This window comes from Saccopteryx leptura, chromosome 3 (genome assembly GCF_036850995.1).
Source record: "Saccopteryx leptura isolate mSacLep1 chromosome 3, mSacLep1_pri_phased_curated, whole genome shotgun sequence".
NCBI lineage: Eukaryota > Metazoa > Chordata > Mammalia > Chiroptera > Emballonuridae > Saccopteryx > Saccopteryx leptura.
The window spans coordinates 104676538-104696006 of NC_089505.1; the positions used below are offsets into that span (position 1 = coordinate 104676538).

The 19469-nt window shown below is 44.9% G+C and overlaps 1 protein-coding gene and 1 pseudogene across 3 annotated transcripts in view; one reads left to right on the forward strand and one right to left on the reverse strand.

The window, feature by feature from the left end:
* The first annotated feature begins 377 nt into the window (after positions 1 to 377).
* The window catches only part of GMEB1 (glucocorticoid modulatory element binding protein 1), a 47149-nt gene continuing 28057 nt past the window's right edge, over positions 378 to 19469 (forward strand). The window contains exons 1-3 of one of the 3 annotated variants that reach the window (XM_066375654.1): positions 378 to 512; positions 8598 to 8755; positions 18929 to 19041. In XM_066375654.1, the coding sequence (XP_066231751.1) occupies positions 8628 to 8755; positions 18929 to 19041 (241 nt within the window). In that variant the 5' untranslated portion in view covers positions 378 to 512; positions 8598 to 8627. Of the gene's footprint in view, positions 513 to 1151; positions 1219 to 8597; positions 8756 to 18928; positions 19042 to 19469 lie in introns of those variants that run through there. The other 2 variants (XM_066375656.1, XM_066375655.1) reach the window with 2 other exon arrangements.
* Positions 17263 to 17352, reverse strand: LOC136402024 (U6 spliceosomal RNA; annotated as a pseudogene).

The window sequence follows — 19469 nt, forward strand, 5'->3', positions numbered from 1 at the left end:
TCAACCCTGGTCAGGGCACATATAAGAACAGATCGATGTTCCTGTCTCTCTCTCTCTAAAATCAATTTAAAAATTAAAAAAAAGAAAAAAGAAAACAGGATTTGGAAGGAAAAGGGGACAGAGTCCTCCAGAGGAGTAGAGATACCTGCCTTTGCCTCTGATTGTAGATAAGCTGATTCTTTAATTTAGGCCTTCATTTTCCTCATCCATGAAATGGGGGAAGAGATGAGTTAATTGGGATCCCTAGCATCCTTCTCAGCATTGACTTTCCAGAGCAGAAGTTCCCTGCTTAGGTAAAGATTCACTCAAATCCCTCGGCTGAGGCTCATTCTCCGCGGGGTCTGCAATACGGACGCGTCCCCTTTAAGGCGCCAGCTCGCCGGCGGCGGCAGCCGGAAGTGTTGAAGTCCGGCCTGGCGGCGGCGGTGGCGATACCAGCCGTGGCGGCCTCTGCGCATGCTCCGTCGCCCGCTAGCCCTGGCCGCTCGCCGCCCGCCCGCCCGACGGAGACGGTGAGGAGGGGGAGGGGTGGGCGCGCGGGCGCGGGGTGGGGTGGGGGTGGGGGGGGCGGGCGCGGGGGCCGCGCGGCGGCCGGCGAGGGCGGGCGGGCGCACAGGGGGCGGGGGGCTGCTGCCTCCGCGGGCGCCTCCCCACGCCCTGTGCGTGCCGCCGCCGCCGCCGGGGAGCGAGCGGACGTCGCGGCGCCGCGGGGGGGGTGGGGGGACGCTGCCGCTGGGTCCGCCCGAGCAGCCGGGCCACCCCCAGCGCGGCCGGCCGCGACGCAGGAGCTCGGCCCCCGGCCCAGGGCCGCGGGGGCCGACGAGCCGGGCACTGGGGGCCTTGATACCCCCGGACCTAGGGTCCCGGAAGTCATCGGCCTAGGGGCCAGGAGGGGCCGGCGCGACTCTGGACTGAGGGTCCCGGATGCCCAGGAATCTTGCGAGGGGTCCGGGGATCCTGGGGTGTCCCCAGGGGCGCGGCCTGGGAAGTTCCAGGCCCTTCCATGAAGAGCTGGGCGGCGGGGGGTGGGGGAGAAGGATGCGAGAGGGGGTGAAAGGTGAGGGAAGCGTGCATAGCGGCCCAGGAGGAGGAGACCCTCGGAGCCTCGGCGGGAGAGCAGGAGCAGGGAGTGGGTTCTGCCGAGGAAAGGCGGGTCCAGGCTTCACCCAAGGGGCGCATTAGAGACCTCGGTCATTCAGGCCAGGGGAGAGAAAAGAGGTGCTTTTCCAAAGGCGTGTTGACAGGCCTGGGTGGTGGGAGCAGGGGACAAGGAAGAAGAGCTTCAGAGAAGCAAGCAGGCCCTTGCCTTCCCATCAGTGAGGTGCGGTAGGAACACACACCTCAGAGCCTCCTGCAGTAGGAATATAAGGGCCCAAATCAGTGAGCAGATCCGAGATTTGAGTACCTCCTGACACATATTTCGAGAACGGGGGTAATTTGGTATGTCAGGATAGGGCAACCAGGTTTCTGAGGACCAGGGAGAGAAGGTTTTTGAGGGGAAGAATCTCTGAGTACCCCTACTTTTTAAGTAGGGGAATTGGCCAGGCACCTTCTAATTGAGGGGCTGGAGAGATGTAGGCAGAATCTGACCTGAGGGTCCTTCCTGGAGAGTAATTCTCCAGATTGAGGCGGATCAAGCTTTGATGAAGGATCACGGGAAGGCTTGGCTATCCAAGTAGTAGAAGGAGGCCTGCATTACCCTCTCAAGATGAGAAAAATTGCAAAACCACTTTCTAGCAGATACAAAAGGGGCTTTGATTCTGGTATGTGTTTAGGAGAATCAGGAAGTATAGTTTCCCCTCAACCTAGAGAATTAGAGAAAGGGACCAACATCATTCTAATCTTCATAGAGGTATTATTATTTTTTCTCTCCCTACCTCTTGCGTCTGCCACTAGTTGCTAAAATTCTTTTGGGGGACTTTTTCATTAAACGTTTGGACAGCCCCCCCCACCCCCAATTTGTTAAACCTTTTATCAATTGTATGTGTTTAATGTCTACTGAGTTGATGACTATTTCATTAGTCAACCATATTTATTTCAACACAAATATCCAATAACTAATTTGTACACAACTTCTTTGTGTTAATTTGGACTCTATTTTGGTCTTGTCCTAAGCAGAAGTACCCTAGATACTAGTAGGGTGACTTTTCAAAGAACACTTTTTCCTTTTGCTTCCCCAAATTCCTACATAGTGATTATCAGTAGTGAGTTATCCTGAACTCCATTCATTCTGGCTATTTCCCTCACAGTGGTCCTGTGTAACCTTTGGGTTGGCTTCAGTAACATCTGGTAGCACTCTGGATCACCTACAAAATACATAAGTACTAAAGAAAGAAAATTATCAAGGAGGTTTGGCCTCAAGTTTTAACTTGTGAATTTTTAAAAAATAGATCACACAGTCTACAAAAATTATACTTACATTGTGCAATAACTACATACATTGTGGGGTTAGAAAATTTCAGGATATTTGGTATTTCTGTTATTTCTAATCAACTATCAACTCTCCTGTCCTGGTGATTATGTGACACATATCTTATACCTTGCCATGTTTTAAATATTAGTTTTCAGGACAAAAAACAAATGAGTTTAATCCAGAGTAAGTCAGATGTCATTTGTTTAGTTTTTAAATTGCTTATGTAAGCAGACTTGAATTTGCTTTCAAGGTGTCTTTGAAAATAACTTCAAAATAATTTTTACTTTTCACATAAATTTAAGGTCTTTCCTTTATGTGTGTTCCCCTAGAATCACAGGGAGTGTTGTATGATTCCACAATAAATACTTAAGGTTCTTTCCATAAAATATACAAAGGATCAACTAACTCTCTTGCCTCAGGAGTTTTTGTTGATACAAACAAGAGCTACTTTTCAGTTTACACTCAGCTCAAAGAGATGACCTTGCAGTTTGCCAGTGTAGTCTGAAGAGCTGGTTTCGGGTTACTTCCTAGGAATATGGTATTTAGGGTAATAAGAGATTCAGCTCAAACTGGCTTCCCTAAAGAATGCCATGTTGATTGAATCTGACCTGTGTCTCTGACACTGAGAAACATATTATGGCTAATACCCTCTTTGATAAACTCTCAGAAAGTTAGAGAAGCAGCCAGAACATTCCTCTTGGGTGCCAAGGTGTAGGAGGGGTAAGGAATAACATGAGTTTATACTAAGGAAGGTATTAATCAAGTTGTTAGTCAACCACTTATTCAAAGTGTTGTAGAGAGGATTCACCCATAGGGTAGAATTTTGAAACTATGAGCATCCTAATTCTGCTTCTCTAACATAGTAATACACCTAAACTACTTTTAAAAATTTAAACCACCTTTTTGAAATAATAAATTTATTAAGTTTGATACATGCTAAGGTATTACATCTTTTTTTTTTTTTTTTTTTTTTTTTTTTTTACAGAGACAGAGTGAGTCAGAGAGAGGGATAGACAGGGACAGACAGACAGGAACGGAGAGAGATGAGAAGCATCAATTATTAGTTTTTCATTGCGCGTTGCAACACCTTAGTTGTTCATTGATTGCTTTCTCATATGTGCCTTGACCGCGGGCCTTCAGCAGACTGAGTAGCCCCTTGCTGGAGCCAGCGACCTTGGGTTCAAGCTGGTGGGTTTTTGCTCACATCAGATGAGCCTACGCTCAAGCTGGCGACCTCGGGGTCTTGAACCTGGGTCCTCTGCATCCCAGTCCGACGCTCTATCCACTGTGCCACCGCCTGGTCAGGCTTACATCTTTTAAGTTAATTAAATATGTATTAGTAACAATATTGTTTGCCAGTAAACATCCAGCAAATGTTAGCTGTGATTAACTTATCTTACATTTTTATTATTATTATTATTATTATTATTATTATTTTTGTATTTTTCTGAAGTTGGAAACGGGGAGGCAGTCAGATTCCCACATGCGCCCGACCGGGATCCACCAGCATGACCACCAGGGGGCGACACTCTGCCCATCTGGGGCGTTGCTCTGTTGTGACCAGAGCCATTATAGCACCTGAGGCAGAGGCCATGGAGCCATCTTCAGTGCCCGGGCCAACTTTGCTCCAATGGAGCCTTGGCTGTGGGAGCGGAAGAGAGAGACAGAGAGGAAGGAGAGGAGGAGGGGTGGAGAAGCAGATGGGCGCTTCTCCTTGTGCCCTGGCCGGGAATCGAACCCGGGACTCCTGCATGCCAGGCCGACGCTCTACCACTGAGCCAACCGGCCAGGGTCTATTGTTTAACTTTTGAAGATACCTATTGGTTCAGTTATTCTAGGACTTGATGATAGTATATCCTTTACCATATACCTTTTTGACTTTTTCTTTAAAAGTTTATTTTAGAGAGAGAGGAAGAGGAGGGAAAGAGACAAAAACACCAATCTGTTCCTGTATGTGCCCTGACTGGGGATCGAACCCACAACCTTTGCATTTCAGGACAAAGCTCTACCACTGGTCGGCAAACTTATTACTTAACAGATCCAAATATCAACAGTACAACGATTGAAATTTCTTTTGAGAGCCAAATTTTTTAAGCTTAAACTATATAGGTAGGTACATTGTTATTAACTTAATTAGGGTACTACTAAGCTGGCCAAAGAGCCGCATGTGGCTCACGAGCCGCAGTTTGCCGACCAAAGCTCAAACCAACTGAGCTATCCAGCCAAAGACTTTTTGGCTTTTTCTATTTTTTTAAAAAAAACCATTTTTTAATTCATTTTTTTTTGGAGAGAGAGAGAGAGAAGGGGGGAAGGAGCAGGAAGAACCAACTCCCATATGTGCCTAGACCAGGCAAGCCCAGGGTTTGTTTGTTTTTTTTACAGAGAGAGAGTCAGAGAGAGGGACAGATAGGGACAGACAGACAGGAACGGAGAGATGAGAAGCATCAATCATCAGTTTTTCATTGCAACACCTTAGTTGTTCATTGATTGCTTTCTCATATGTGCCTTGACCGGGGGCCTTCAGCAGACCAAGTAACTCCTTGCTGGAGCTAGCGATCTTGGGTCCAAGCTGGTGAGCTTTTTGCTCAAGCCAGATGAGCCCGCACTCAAGCTGGCAACCTCGGAGTCTCGAACCTGGGTCCTTCCGCGTCCCAGTCTGATGCTCTATCCACTGTGCCACCGCTTGGTCAGGCAAGCCCAGGATTTTGAACTGGGCACCTCAGTGTCCGAGGTCAATGCCTGATCTACTGCGCCACCATAGGTCAGGCCTTTTTGGCTTTTTCTAGACTCATAGGACCTAATTTTTTGGTTCTACTGCCAGAAGCCAGCCAAACCAGTCCATTATTCTTTTTTTCTTTGTGGGTTTTTTCCCTATTGATGAGAGAGATAAAGAGAGGAAGAGAGAGTGAGATATCAACTTGTTCCATTTAGTTGTGCCCTCATTGGTTGCTTCTCATATGTGCTCTGACCGGGGATTGAACCCAAGACCTCAGCACGCTGAGACGAGAGTTTGTTCACTTAACCACCTGGCCAGGACCTCTACTTTTCAACCTTTAATTTACAGAAGTTTGGCTTATGTTCTGTTTTATCTTGCAATTATCTTTCCCCTTTAATATGTGACAGTAGTAATTGTTGAACTAGCCATAATGACAGGCAGTATCATCAAATGATGCCTAAGCAAATATATATCCCCCTAAGCCAGAAACGTAGAAAATTCTAGAAGTCTTTCAGGGTAAGGCAAATCGTTAATTATACAAAAATTTATTACATACCTGCTGTGTGCTAGCTTTTCTTAGAAAATTTTAGATAGGAATTTTGTAGGTGGAAGTCTGATATTTGAAAACTAGTATACTCCTGTGTTCTGGGTACAGGGAAGCTGTTGAAAAAGAAGAGCAATCCTTGCTCTCTCAGGAAGAGGAGAGACTAAGTGGGGTAACAGTCGTGACAGTGCTGCAGGCACTGAAGGAGCAAGAACACAAGCTCAAATCTAGTCAAGGAAGTTACCAAAAGCCTCCCCAAAGAGGTGATGTTTTAAATAAGTCACAAAAATTTAGCAGTGACTAGCCAAAGAAGAAGAAAAAAGAATTCCAGGTAGAGGAAACAAGTGTGAAGGTTCAGGTGAGAAATTATGGTATACTTGAGAAATTGGGAAAATTCAATTATGATAGGAGCCCACATTGCGAGAGGAAGAACTATGAAAAATGAGGCTAGCAAGATGGACAGAGGACAGATTTGGAGGGTTTTGTAAACCGTGTTAAATTGTTTGCATGTTATAATAAGAACAAAGGTAATCCATTGAAGGATTTTTAAGCAGGGAGATGGCCTTTAGTAAGATTACTTTGTCTTCTCTGTAAATAATGAATTGGAGAGCAAGACCAGAGTTTAGGATACTAATAAGAAGCACTTGGAGAAATCCAGGTACAGTAACAGTATGGTGGCTCAGAATATGGTGGTAGTAGTACAAATGGAGAATGGGAGGTGGTTAAAAGAGATATGTAGGTGATAAAATGGATAGGATTTGGCAGTTAATTGACTTTAGAGAGAGGAGAAAGAAAGGTGTAAAAAAGAACTCCTTAGTTTCTGGCTTGAGAAAATGGGTGGAGGCTAGTACCATTTACTGAGGCAGAAAACAGGAGTAAGTTTGAGAGAGTGCCTGCAAGATATTTTAAGAGACTTTTGGATTTGGACAGTATACAATTTAGGTAAAAGTTTGAATGTGAGAAAATGAAGGGCAGAAATATGTCTGATATGAGTAATTAAATTTTTTTTTTTAAATTGTTGATTTTAGAGAGGAAAGGAGAGAGAGAGAGCAACAGCTAGGAACATCGATCTGTACCTTGTATGTGCCCTGACCTGGAATTGAACCAGCAACCCCTACACTTTGAGACGATGCTCTAACCAACCAAGCTATCCAGCCAGGGCAGATACGAGGAATTTTAAGTAGGTCAGATACAAAAATCGAACCAACCTATGTTTGTGCCTAGGATTAGTGGGTCTGTGAGAGACAAAAAGATTTTTATTTGTTTTCTTTTTAACATTTATTTATTGATTTTAGCAAGAGATGAAGGGGGAAAGAGAGAGAGACAAGAACATCAATCTGTTCCTGCATGTGCCCTGACCGGGGATTGAACTGTCAATCTCTGTGCTTCAGGACGCTGCTCTAACTAACTAACTCTCCATCCAGGGCAACAAAAAGATTTTTAGATAAGCGGCACCTATCCTGGGGACAGAGCAGGAGTCCTCAAACTACGGCCCACAGGCCACATGCAGCCCCCTGAGGCCATTTATCTGCCCGCTGCACTTCCGGAAGGGGCACCTCTTTCATTGGTGGTCAGCATCCGCATCCTGTGCTCCTGGAGTACTGTATGTGGCAGCATCGCTCACGTACTGTACTACTTCCAGTGACGCGGGACGCACGCGTCACGGCTCCGGAAGCGCGTCATATCACTTGTTAGGCTAGCAGTGACAAATATGGAACCGGACATTGACCATCTCATTAGCCAAAAGCAGGCCCATAGTTCTCATTGAAATACTGGTCAGTTTGTTGATTTAAATTTACTTGTTCTTTATTTTAAATATTGTATTTGTTCCCATTTTGTTTTTTTACTTTAAAATAAGATATGTGCAGTGTTCATAGGGATTTGTTCATAGTTTTTTTTATAGTCCAGCCCTCCAATGGTCTGAGGGACAGTGAACTGGCCCCCTGTGTAAAAAATTTGGGGACCCCCCAAAAAAGTTTGGGGACCCGTCACAGAGCATGCAGTGCAATTATGAGGAGATACACACACACACACACACACACACACACACACACACAGCATGCAGTGCAATTATGAGGAGATACACACACACACACACTCAGTGATAAACACTAGAGGACAGCTATAAACCAAGTATTGGAGCACTTCAGAAAAGAAAATGGCTTGGGCCTAACTAGAGGTGGTTCAGTGGATAAAGCATCGACCTGGAATGATGAGGTTGCCAGTTTGAAACCCTAGGTCTGCCTGGTCAAGGCACATATGAGAAGCAATCAGTGAACAACTAAATTGCTGCAACTGCAAGTTGATGCTTCTCATTACTCTCCCTTCCTGTCTCTGTTTCTGTCTGTTTTTTCTCTCACTCTCGCTAATAAATAAATAAAAACTTGAAAAAAATCTGATTTGTAGTGCTCGTCAATTGCTGTGGTGTATGTACTTCCAGCATCACTGCTTTTAAACTACCAACTTGATATCACTAAACATGGAGTTGGGATGTGACCTGCACAATTGGTTCTTGGGCTTATAGAGCTAGTGGAGGACACCACTGGATGAATCACATACTAAGAAAACCTATAGCCTGACCTGTGGTGGCGCAGTGAGATAAAACATCGACCTGGAACACTGAGGTTGCCAGTTCGAGACCCTGGGCTTGCCTGGTCAAGGCACATATGGGAGTTGATGCTTCCTGCATTAAAAAATAAAATTAAAAAACAAAACAAAACAAAACCCTATAATAGCAAGTGAATACTGAGGCATTTCTGGAAAGATCAGAGCCTATGTCAGCCCCATCTCATTCCCATTCTTTGAAGAAGACCATGATCTCCAGGGTGCCCTTGGATTTGATAGTCATTATCTTGGTGTTTCTTTCCTATGGTTGCTATCTTTTTAAACCAGACCAAGTTAGTTATATTTCTTGTTTCTGACAGCATCTTCAGCTATCTGACTTCATGTGAAAGATGGCTAATGCAGAAGTGAGTGTCCCAGTGGGGGATGTGGTTGTGGTACCCACTGAAGGAAATGAAGGGGAGAACCCTGAAGACACTAAAACCCAAGTGATCTTGCAGTTACAGCCTGTGCAACAAGGGTAAGTGGATAACGATTTGGATGTTCTGAAAAGTTTGGGAGGTATGAAGAGTGGGGAAATTATAACTTTATGGTTGCTTAGCACATGGAACATTCAACATTAATTGAGAAGTTTTCATCTCTATAATAAAATGTATTGAGTGCTATGTTTGTCATTTCAATACTTTTTACAACAAATAGCTGTTCCTTTGTCTCTTCCCCTCTTTTCCACTGTGAGCTTCTTGAGGGTAAGTTATATGACTCTTTCATCTTATTTGTCCATACTGTTTAGCACAGGGCCTTGATACATGTTGACCAAAAGACAGTGTAGTTAGCCCTGGCTGGATAACTCGGTTGGTTAGAGCATCATCCTGAAGCTCAGAGGTTCCTGGTTCAATCCCGGGTCAGGGCACATATAGGAACAGATGTTTCTGTCTCTCACTTTCTCCCTTCCTCTTTAAAATCAATAAAATAAACATTAGGAAAAAATATATAATTAGAGTCAGTGGTGATTAGGCAAGGCAGCTATAAAAGTATTCCTACAAATTATCAAGGTTAGTCTATCAAGAAATATATACAAACTATATAATACAATGTATTATAAAAGTATCAGAAGAAATATAATAGGCCCTGGCTGGTTGCTCAGTGGATAGAGCATTGGGCCGGCACATGGATGTCCTGGGTTTGATCCCTGGTCAGGGCACAAAGGAGAAGTGACCATCTGCTTCACCCCCCACTCCTTTTCCCCCTTCTCTCCCTCTTCCCCTCCTTCAGCCAGTGGCTCAGTTGGTTCGAGCACAGCTCCAGGTGCTGAGGATAGCTCCTTTGGAGTGCCTCAGCCTCAGGCACTAAAAATAGCTTTGTATTTGAGCATCAACCCAAGATGGGGTTACCAGGTGGATCCCAGTCAGGGCAGATGTAGGAGTCTGCCTCAATATTTCCCCTCTTCTCACATAAAAAAAGCAGAAGAAGAAGAAAGAAAATAAAAAAATAAATAAAAAAATAAATATAATAAATACATGGTTTCCATTATAACAGAGCTTGCACACTAACTGTGCACACTGAAAATATGTATGTGTGTATATACGTATGTGTGTATATATACATACATGTACATATGTATACAAAATTGCCTGACCAGGAGGTGGCACAGTGGATAGAGCGTCAGACTGGGATGTGGAGGACTCAGGTTTGAGACCCCAAGGTTGCGAGCTTGATCACGGGCTCATCTGGTTTGAGCAAAGCTCACCAGCTTGGACCCAAGGTCGCTGGCTCAAGCAAGGGGTTACTCGCTCTGCTGTAGCCCCACGACCAAGGCACATATGAGAAAGCAATCAATGAACAACTAAGGTGTCGCAACGAAAAACAAATGATTTGATGCTTCTCATCTCTCTCCTTTCCTGTCTGTCTGTCCCTATCTATCCCTCTCTCTGACTCTCTCTCTGTCTCTGTAAAAAAAAACCAAAATACACACACACACATAAAGAAGTCACTTATTTGGCAAAATCTAAGAAGTGCTGAATGGCATGGTTAGGAAGTACCTACCTTCAATTCAGGGGACCACTATGAATTTGAAAGAAAACACAAGTTTTCAAAAATAGCCCTGACCTCAGCGGTAGAGTGTCGGCCTGGCGTGCAGGAGTCCCGGGTTTGATTCCTGGCCAGGGCACACAGGAGAAGTGCCCATCTGCTTCTCCCCCTCTCCCCCCCTCCTTCCTCTCTGTCTCTTTCTTCCCCTCCCGCAGCCAAGGCTCCATTGGAGCAAAGATGGCCCAGGCGCTGAGGATGGCTCTGTGGCCTCTGCCTCAGGCGCTAGAATGGCTCTGGATGCAACAGAGCAACGCCCCAGATGGGCAGAGCATCACCCCCTGGTGGGCATGCCGGGTGGATCCCTTTCAGGCGCATGCGGGAGTCTGACTGCCTCCCCATTTCCAACTTCCAAAAAATGAAAAAAAAAAAAATAGCCCTGTCCTGATGTGCCAAGATTGTGAGTTCAATCCCTGGTCAGGGCACATATAAGAATCAACTAATGAATGTATAAGTAAGTGGAACAACTAATTGATGTTTCTCTCTCTCTCTCTCTTTCCACCTTTCCCTTCCTTCTTCCTCCTCCTCCTCACTCTCTAAATATCAGTAAAAAAAAATTTTTTTTAAATGGTCCATGGTCTTGCTTTACTTGTAGTGGTGCAGTAGATAAAGCATCAGCCTGGAACTCTGAAGTTGCTGGTTTGAAACCCTGGGCTTGCCCAGTCAAGGCACATATGGGAGCTGATGCTTCCTGCTACTCCTCCCTCACACACCTTTCTCCATCTCTCTCTCTCTCTCTGTTTTTTTCTCTCACTCTCTCCTCTCAAAAGTGAATAAATTTTAAAAAAATCTTTAAAAAATTTTAAAATTAAAAATAAATAAATAAATAAATGGCCCATGGTCTTAAAGGTTATATAAGAATTGCGTCTGGCCTGACCTCTGGTGGCGCAGTGGATAAAGCGTCGACCTGGAAATGCTGAGGTCGCCGGTTCGAAACCCTGGGCCTGCCTGGTCAAGGCACATATGGGAGTTGATGCTTCCAGCTCCTCCCCCCTTCTCTCTCTCTGTCTCTCTCTCCTCTGTCTCTCTCCTCTCTAAAAAAAAATAAAATAAAATAAAATTTAAAAAAAAAAAGAAAAAAAAAGAATTGCGTCTGCCCTGACTGGGCGGTGGCACAGTGGATAGAGCGTCGGACTGGGATGCAGAAGACCCAGGTTCGAGACCCTGAGGTCGCCAGCTTGAGCACGGGCTCATCTTGTTTGAGCAAAAGCTCACCAGCTTGAGCCCAAGGTCGCTGGCTCCAGCAAGGGGTTACTCAGTCTGCTGAAGGCCTGCGGTCAAGGCACTTATGGGAGGGCAGTTGATGAACAATTAAGGTGTTGCAATGCGCAACGAAAAACTAATGATTGATGCTCCTCATCTCTCTGTTCCTGTCTGTCTGTACTACCTATCTATCCCTCTCTCTGACTCTCTCTGTCTCTGTAAAAAAAAAAAAAAAAAGAATTGCGTCTACAACCTGACCAGGCAGTGACACAGTGAATAGAACGTCAGACTGGGACACAGAGGACCTGGGTTTGAAACTCTGAGGTCGCCAGCTTGAGCACAGGGTTGCTGGCTTGAGTGTGGAATCATAGACATGATCACATGATCGCTAGCTTGAGGCCAAAGATCACTGACTTGAACCCAAAGTCACTGGCTTGAGCAAGGGGTCACTCACTCTGCTGGAGCCCCCCATCAAGGCACATATAAGAAGCAATCAATGAATAACTAAGGTTCCTCAACAAAAACTTGATGCTTCTCATCTCTCTCCCTTCCTGTCTGTCCTCTCTGTCTCTGTCACACAAAAAAACAACAACAAAAAACCCCCCCAAAAAATGAATTGCATCTACAGAGAGAAAGGAGGGGTAATTATTTTATCTTCGGGAATCTGAGTCTTTTTTTAAGGTTTTTTTTTCTTGGTTTTTTTTTTACAAAGACAGAGAGTCAGAGAGAGGGATAGACAGGGACAGACAGACAGGAACGGAGAGATGAGAAGCATCAATCATTAGTTTTTTGTTGCACATTGCGACACCTTAGTTGTTCATTGATTGCTTTCTCATATGTGCCTTGACCACGGGCCTTAAGCAGACTGAGCAACCCCTTGCTTGAGCCAGCGACCTTGGGTCCAAGCTGGTGAGCTTTTGCTCAAACCAGATGAGCCCGCACTCAAGCTGGCAGCCTTGGGGTCTCGAACCTGGATCCTTCCGCATCCCAGTCCGACGCTCTATTCACTCTGCCACTGCCTGGTCAGGCTATGAAAGAGTTTATCTGGTTAGAAGTGTTCTTGGGCAAACATACAACCAATCCCGGTCTACTAAATAATGTACCTTGCCTTAAACACTTCTGGAGAAAGACAATCATCCTCTTGGTAATTTAAAAAATATTTTAGGATAGCCCTGGCCAGTTGGCTCAGTGGTAGAGCGTCGGCCTGGCGTGCAGGAATCCCGGGTTCGATTCCCAGCCAAGCACACAGGAGAAGCACCCATCTGCTTCTCCACCCCTCCCCCTCTCCTTTCTCTCTGTCTCTCTCTTCCCCTCCTGCAGCCAAGGCTCCATTGGAGCAAAGTTTGCCCGGGCGCTGGGGATGGCTCCATGGCCTCTGCCTCAGGCACTAGAATGGCTCTGGTCGCAACAGAGCGACACCCCAGATGGGCAGAGCATCGCCCCCTGGTGGGCGTGCCGGGTGGATCCCGGTCGGATCCCGATCTGGTGCATGCGGGAGTCTGACTGCCTCCCCGTTTCCAACTTCAGAAAATCCAAAAAAAAAATAAATTTTAGTATAGAAAATTTCAAATTTACACAAAAATAAAGAAAATACTCTAATGAACCCCCATCTAAATACCTGTCACCCAACTTGAACAATTATCAATACATGGCCAGTCTTATTTCGTCTCTACATCCTCTTACTCCTGAATTAAAAAAAAATTTTTTTGTTACAGATTTTAGAGAGAAGAGAGAGAGATAAACATCAGTCTGTTCCTGTATGTTCCCTGAGCAGGGATCGAAATGGCAACCTCTAGTGCAATGGGATGATTCTCTAACTAGCTGACCTATCTGGCTAGGGCCTGAATTTTTCTGAAGCAAATCCCAGACATTAGTATGTAACTGTAAGATAAGGACTTTTTAGTTTCAAAAATATAACCATAGTTTACTGACATTTCTGGATATCATTAAGCATGAGGACATATTCTAAGGTCTATTAGGGAAAGCTGACATAAATAATTTATGACATAGAGTGGATAGAGTGATTTAAATTTTTGTTAACACCAACAGATTATGCATGCTTATTCATAATCACTTGTTTGGGAATTTCATTTGTTGCACATATGCGTACTTGTAGTTGTTACCCTTTGGTACATGAAGAACAACTTTAAAGATTATGTTTTTTAGTTGTTGCCAGCTTTATTTTTCTCATGGAGCCATCATTTCTTCTATCTTTTCAAACTGCTCCAGTTATCACTTGTCTTATTCCTAGTAAAGACAGAAAAAGCTTCTCAGCTGCTTAGAGACTTAATTCTTTTGAAGATTTAGTTCCATTTGTTTTTCTTTGCCTCTCATTTTCCAAATGATACCGCCTTTTCTGAAAACCATTCATTGCTTGATATGAAATAGATATCATTGTTTAACATTGACTTCCAAATCCACTGTTTACACTGAATTTAGTACATGAGCTTATGAATAAAAATTTTGAGGTACCACATTGTGAGATGCCTGCCAGTTGATGCTCAGTTGACTTCGCTAACTGTGTTTTTTAATTATTTAAATATGTGAATGCACTTTAGCCTCATTTTATAAAAACGAGTAGGGAAAACACTGATGCTAGTGATAAGAAGTACAGGTCTCGCCCTGGCCGATTGGCTCAGTGGTAGAGCATCGGCCTGGTGTGTGGATGTCTTGGGTTTGATTCTTGGTCAGAGCACACAGGAGAAGTGACCATCTGCTTCTCCACCCTTCTCTTTCTCCCTTCTCTCTCTCTCTTTTCCCTACCCACAGCCAAGGCTCCACTGCAGTGAGTTGGCCCGTGGCACTGAGGATGGCACAGTAGCCTTGCCTCAGGCACTAAAGTGGCTCAGGTTGCAGTGGAGTCATGGCACAAGATGGGGCAGAGCATCGCCCCCTAGTGGGCTTGCCTGGTGAATCCTGGTGGGGCACATGCTGGAGTCTGTCTGTCTGTCTCTCTGCCTCCCTGCTTCTCATTTAAGGAAAAGACAAGCCTGACCAGGCGGTAGAGCAGTGGATAGATCGTCAGACTGGAATGCGAGGACCCAGGTTCGAAACCCCAAGGTTGCCAGCTTGAGCACGGGCTCATCTGGCTTGAGTGTGGGCTCACCAGCTTGAGTGCAGGGTCGCTGGTTTGAGCATGGGATTATAGACATGACCCCATGATTGCTGGCTTAAGCCCAAAGGTTGCTGGCTTGAGCCCAAGGTTGCTGGCTTGAGCAAGGGATCACTCATTCTTCTGTAGCCCCCCAGTCAAGGCACATATGAGAAAGCAATCAATGAACAACTAAGGTGTCGCAAGGAAAAACTGATGATTTATGCTTCTCATCTCTCTCGGTTCCTGTCTGTCTATCCCTCTCTCTGACTCACTCTCTGTCTCTGTAAAAAAAAAAAAAAAAAAAAGCCTGACCAGGCGGTGGCACAGTGGAGAGAGTGTCAGACTGGGATGCAGAGGACTCAGGTTCGAGACCCCAAGGTCACCAGCTTGAGCGCGGGCTCATCTGGGTTGAGCAAAAAGCCCATCAGCTTGGACCCAAGGTCGCTGGCTCCAGCAGGGGGTTACTCGGTCTGCTGAAGGCCCGCGGTCAAGGCACATATAAGAAAGCAATCAATGAACAACTAAGGTGTTACAACGCACAATGAAAAACTAATGATTGATACTTCTCATCTCTCTGTTTCTGTCTGTCTGTCCCTGTCTATCCCTCTCTCTGACTCACTCTCTGTCTCTGTAAAAAAAACCCAAAAAAACCAAAAAGGTCTCATAATTTTAATACACTTGAGATAAAGATGTCATCAGGTATCAGCCATCAGCCTCAGTTACACTTAACCTAATTGGCTTCAGGTTCAAATGTGAAGAAAACAAACAATAAAAAAATGTATATGAATCTCTGGGACTCTATTGGTAAAGATTATATCCAAAAGGGAAGAAATAATTACAAATTTTATATAATTTTTTTTTTTTTTTTTTTTACTGAGATAGAGAGTCAGAGAGAGGGATAGGTAGGGACAGACAGACAGGAACAGAGAGAGATGAGAAGCATCAATCATCAGTTTTTCATTGCGACACCTTAGTTCATTGATTGCTTTCTCATATGTGCCTTGACCGTGGGGCTACAGCAGATCAAGTAACCCCTTGCTTGAGCCAGCGACCTTGGGTCCAAGCAGGTGAGCTTTGCTCAAACCAGATGAGCCCGTGCTCAAGCTGGCGACCTCGGGGTCTCGAACCTGTGTCCTCGGCATCCCAGACTGATGCTTTATTTACTGCGCCACCGCCTGGTCAGGCTATATATTTTTATATTTCAACATACAGGACTTAATATGTCTTTTTAGCTTTTACATGTATGATATTTTGTACTTTTTCAAGTATTCATTACAAACATTTTCAGGAATACATTAACGCAGCAAAAATAGAGTATCTGGTAACAATCTCCCTATAGAAATACATAGAACCTAGCACATTGTTTAAGATGATTCTTTCAAAATAACAGTAGATTGGCTTAAAAATATGCCTACATTTACCTTTTTTTTTTTCCCCCTGTATTTTTCTGAGGCCGGAAACGGGGAGAGACAGTCAGTCAGACTCCCGCATGCGCCCGACCGGGATGCACCCGGCACGCCCACCAGGGGGCGACGCTCTGCCCCTCCGGGGCATCACTCTGTTGCAACCAGAGCCACTCTAGCGCCTGGGGCAGAGGCCGAGGAGCCATCCCCAGCACCCAGGCCATCCTTGCTCCAGTGGAGCCTCGGCTGCGGGAGGGGAAGAGAGAGACAGAGAGGAAGGAGAGGGGGAGGGGTGGAGAAGCAGATGGGCGCCTCTCCTGTGTGCCCTGGCCGGGAATTGAACCCAGGACTTCTGAACGCCAGGCCGACGCTCTACCACTGAGCCAACCGGCCAGGGCCACATTTACCTTTTTTTAAAACATAGACACTAAGATATCTAGTAGGCTTTTAATTCTGGGAAATTTTCAACACAAATGACTTGTTCAGCATATACTTTCTTTAAAAACAGAAAGAAGGAATGGTTATTAACTTTTTTTTTTTTAAGTGAGAGGAGAGAAGATAGTGAGATAAACCCCTGCCTGGGGCCAATGCCCAAATTAACCAAGCTATCCTCAGTGCCTGAGGCCAACACTCTAACCCAGGGGTCCCCAAACTTTTTTCACAAGGGGCCAGTTCACTGTCCCTCAGACTGTTGGAGGGCCGGACTATAAAAAAAAACTGTGAACAAATCCCTATGCACACTGCACATACCTTATTTTAAAGTAAAAAAAAAAAAAATGGGAACAAATACAATATTTAAAATAAAGAACAAGTAAATTTAAATCAACAAACTGACCAGTATTTCAATGGGAACTATGCTCCTCTCACTGACCACCAATGAAAGAGGTGCCCCTTCCGGAAGTGCGGCGGGGCAGGATAAATGGCCTCAGGGGGCTGCATGCGGCCCGCGGGCCATAGTTTGGGGACCCCTGCTCTAACCCATTGAGTCACTGGCTGTGGGAGGGGAAGGGGGAAAAAGGGAAAGAGAGAAGGAGCCAGAAGCAGATGGTTGCTTCTTTTGTGTACCCTGACCAGGAATCTAATCCATCCATATGCTGGTCTGACACTCTTCCGCTGAGCCAACCAGCCATGGCCAAAAAGAAGAAAGAAATTAAAAAAGGACATCACTGTGTCATGTTAGGTTATCTGAGTCTATTTTTTAGAGGGTAGAAATATCTTATTTTTTAATTAAAAAAAATTTTTTTAAATGTGGAACACATCATGAATTTGTGTGTCATCCTTGTGCAGGGACTAATCTTCATTCTAATTTTAGTATATGTGCTACCAAAGCAAGCATGAGGGTAGAGGATTTTATAAAAACACTTCCCTAATGTTATCTCGAGTTACTCCTAGTTACTTTGGGATAGTCTTTCTCTCTTTTTAAACAAATCAAAGAGAGAGACAGACAGACAGACAGCGACCGACAGGAAGGGAAAGAGATGAGAAGCATCAACTTATTGCTGCATTTTAGTTGTTCATTGATTGCTTTCTAATATGTGCCTTGACTGTGGGGCTCCAGCTGAACCAGTGACCCCTTACTTAAGCCAGCTATCTTGGGCTCAAGCCAGTGACCCTGGGTTTCAAGCCAGTGACCTTTGGGCTCAAGCCAGGGACCATGGGGTCATGTCTGTGATCCCACGCTGAAGCTGGTAACCCCGCGCTCAAGCTGGTGAGCTTGTGCTCAAACCTGCAACCTTGGGGTTTCGAACCTGGGTCCTCAGCGTCCCAGGTCAGTGCTCTATCCACTGTACCACTGCCTGGTCAGGCTCTCTTACTTTTTTACTAGGCTCTGCTCAAGTCAATAATTTGGTTATGGTGCCTAAAAAAATGCTAAAGTATAGGCCTGGCCAGTTGGTTCAGGGGTAGTGTCGGCCTGGTGTGTGGATGTCCTAGGTTCGATTCCCAGTCAGGGCATACAAGAGAAGCAACCATCTGCTTCTCCACCCCTCTCCCTCTCTCTTCTCTCTCTCTTCTCTCTTCCTCTCATGCAGCCATGGCTTGATTGGTTTGAGTGAGTCAGCCCCAGGTGCTAAGGATGGCTCCTTGTCCTCTACCTCAGGTGCTAAAATAATAGCTTGGTTGCTAAGCAGTGGAGCAGCAGCCCCAGATGGGCATACCATTGCCTGGTAGGGGCTTTGCTGGGTGAATCTCGGTTAGCCGGGGCACATGCAGGAGTCTATTTCTCTGCCTCCTCTTCTCTCACTTAAAAGAAGAAATACTAAGGTACTTTAAAATGCTTCAGTGCCTAGATTCCAACAAGGGTCATCAATTTCTATGGTCAACAGTTGCTTACTGTCTTCAACTGTCCAGTAGTATTATTTTTAGTCTTGTTAGGATAATTCTATAATATGACTTAATCTTATACTTGAAGCAACACTTTATGTCATAAGCTTTTAAAGTTATGAAGGGAAAAGTCTGGTATAAATACCATAGCAAGAGGCCCTTGCCAGATAGTTCATTTGGTTAGAGCATCGTCCTGATATACCAAGGTTGTGGGTTCAATCTCCCCAGTCAGGGCACATATAAGAATCAAGATACAATGAATGCATAAATAAGTGGAACAACAAATTGATGTTTCTCTCCCTCTCCCTTCCTCTCTCTCTAAATCAATCAATAAAAATAAAAATAAAAATAAAAAAAACCTTAGCAAGGGAAACTTCGTTTTGAGATAAGGAGAGTTGTTAATTTGTTTCCATGGTACTAACTACTAAGCAATAATGGGCAGCTTAGAATTTAAAAACAACAAGGAACTAGTGAAAGCACTAACATACATTTGTAAAGTATATTTATTTTATTCCTTTTGAGATAGATTAAAAGAAATTTCTTAACCCCCATGCTGTGAATATTAATTTTTTCATGATTTATGTAGTTTGTTTATCGATGGACACTTTTACAACAGGATTTATGAAGCTGGGTCCGAGAACAACACGGCAGTTGTGGCAGTAGAAACCCACACAATACACAAAATTGAAGAAGGGATTGGTAAGTCTTTTTGTTATTCTAGTACCCTTGACCTTAGCATCCTTAGTTGAAATTTTTTGCCTTTGTGCCTTTTTTACCCCATCCAGTGTGCTTTTCAGTGCTGCAGCCATTAATTTGATGGTGGCACATCTAGAGACACCACTGCTTAAGGTGCCAGGGCTGTCAGTGGATTGTTTAATATCAATTTGCTAGGGTTACTGAAAAGATTTTTCATCTATAAAAATCTCACAAAGAGGCCCTGGCCGGTTGGCTCAGTGGTAGAGCGTCAGCCTGGCATGCGGGAGTCCCAGGTTCGATTCCCAGCCAGGGCACACAGGAGAAGCGCCCATCTGCTTCTCCACCCCTCCCCCTCTCCTTCCTCTCTGTCTCTCTCTTCCCCTCCCGCAGCCAAGGCTCCATTGGAGCAAAGTTGGCCTGGGCACTGAGGA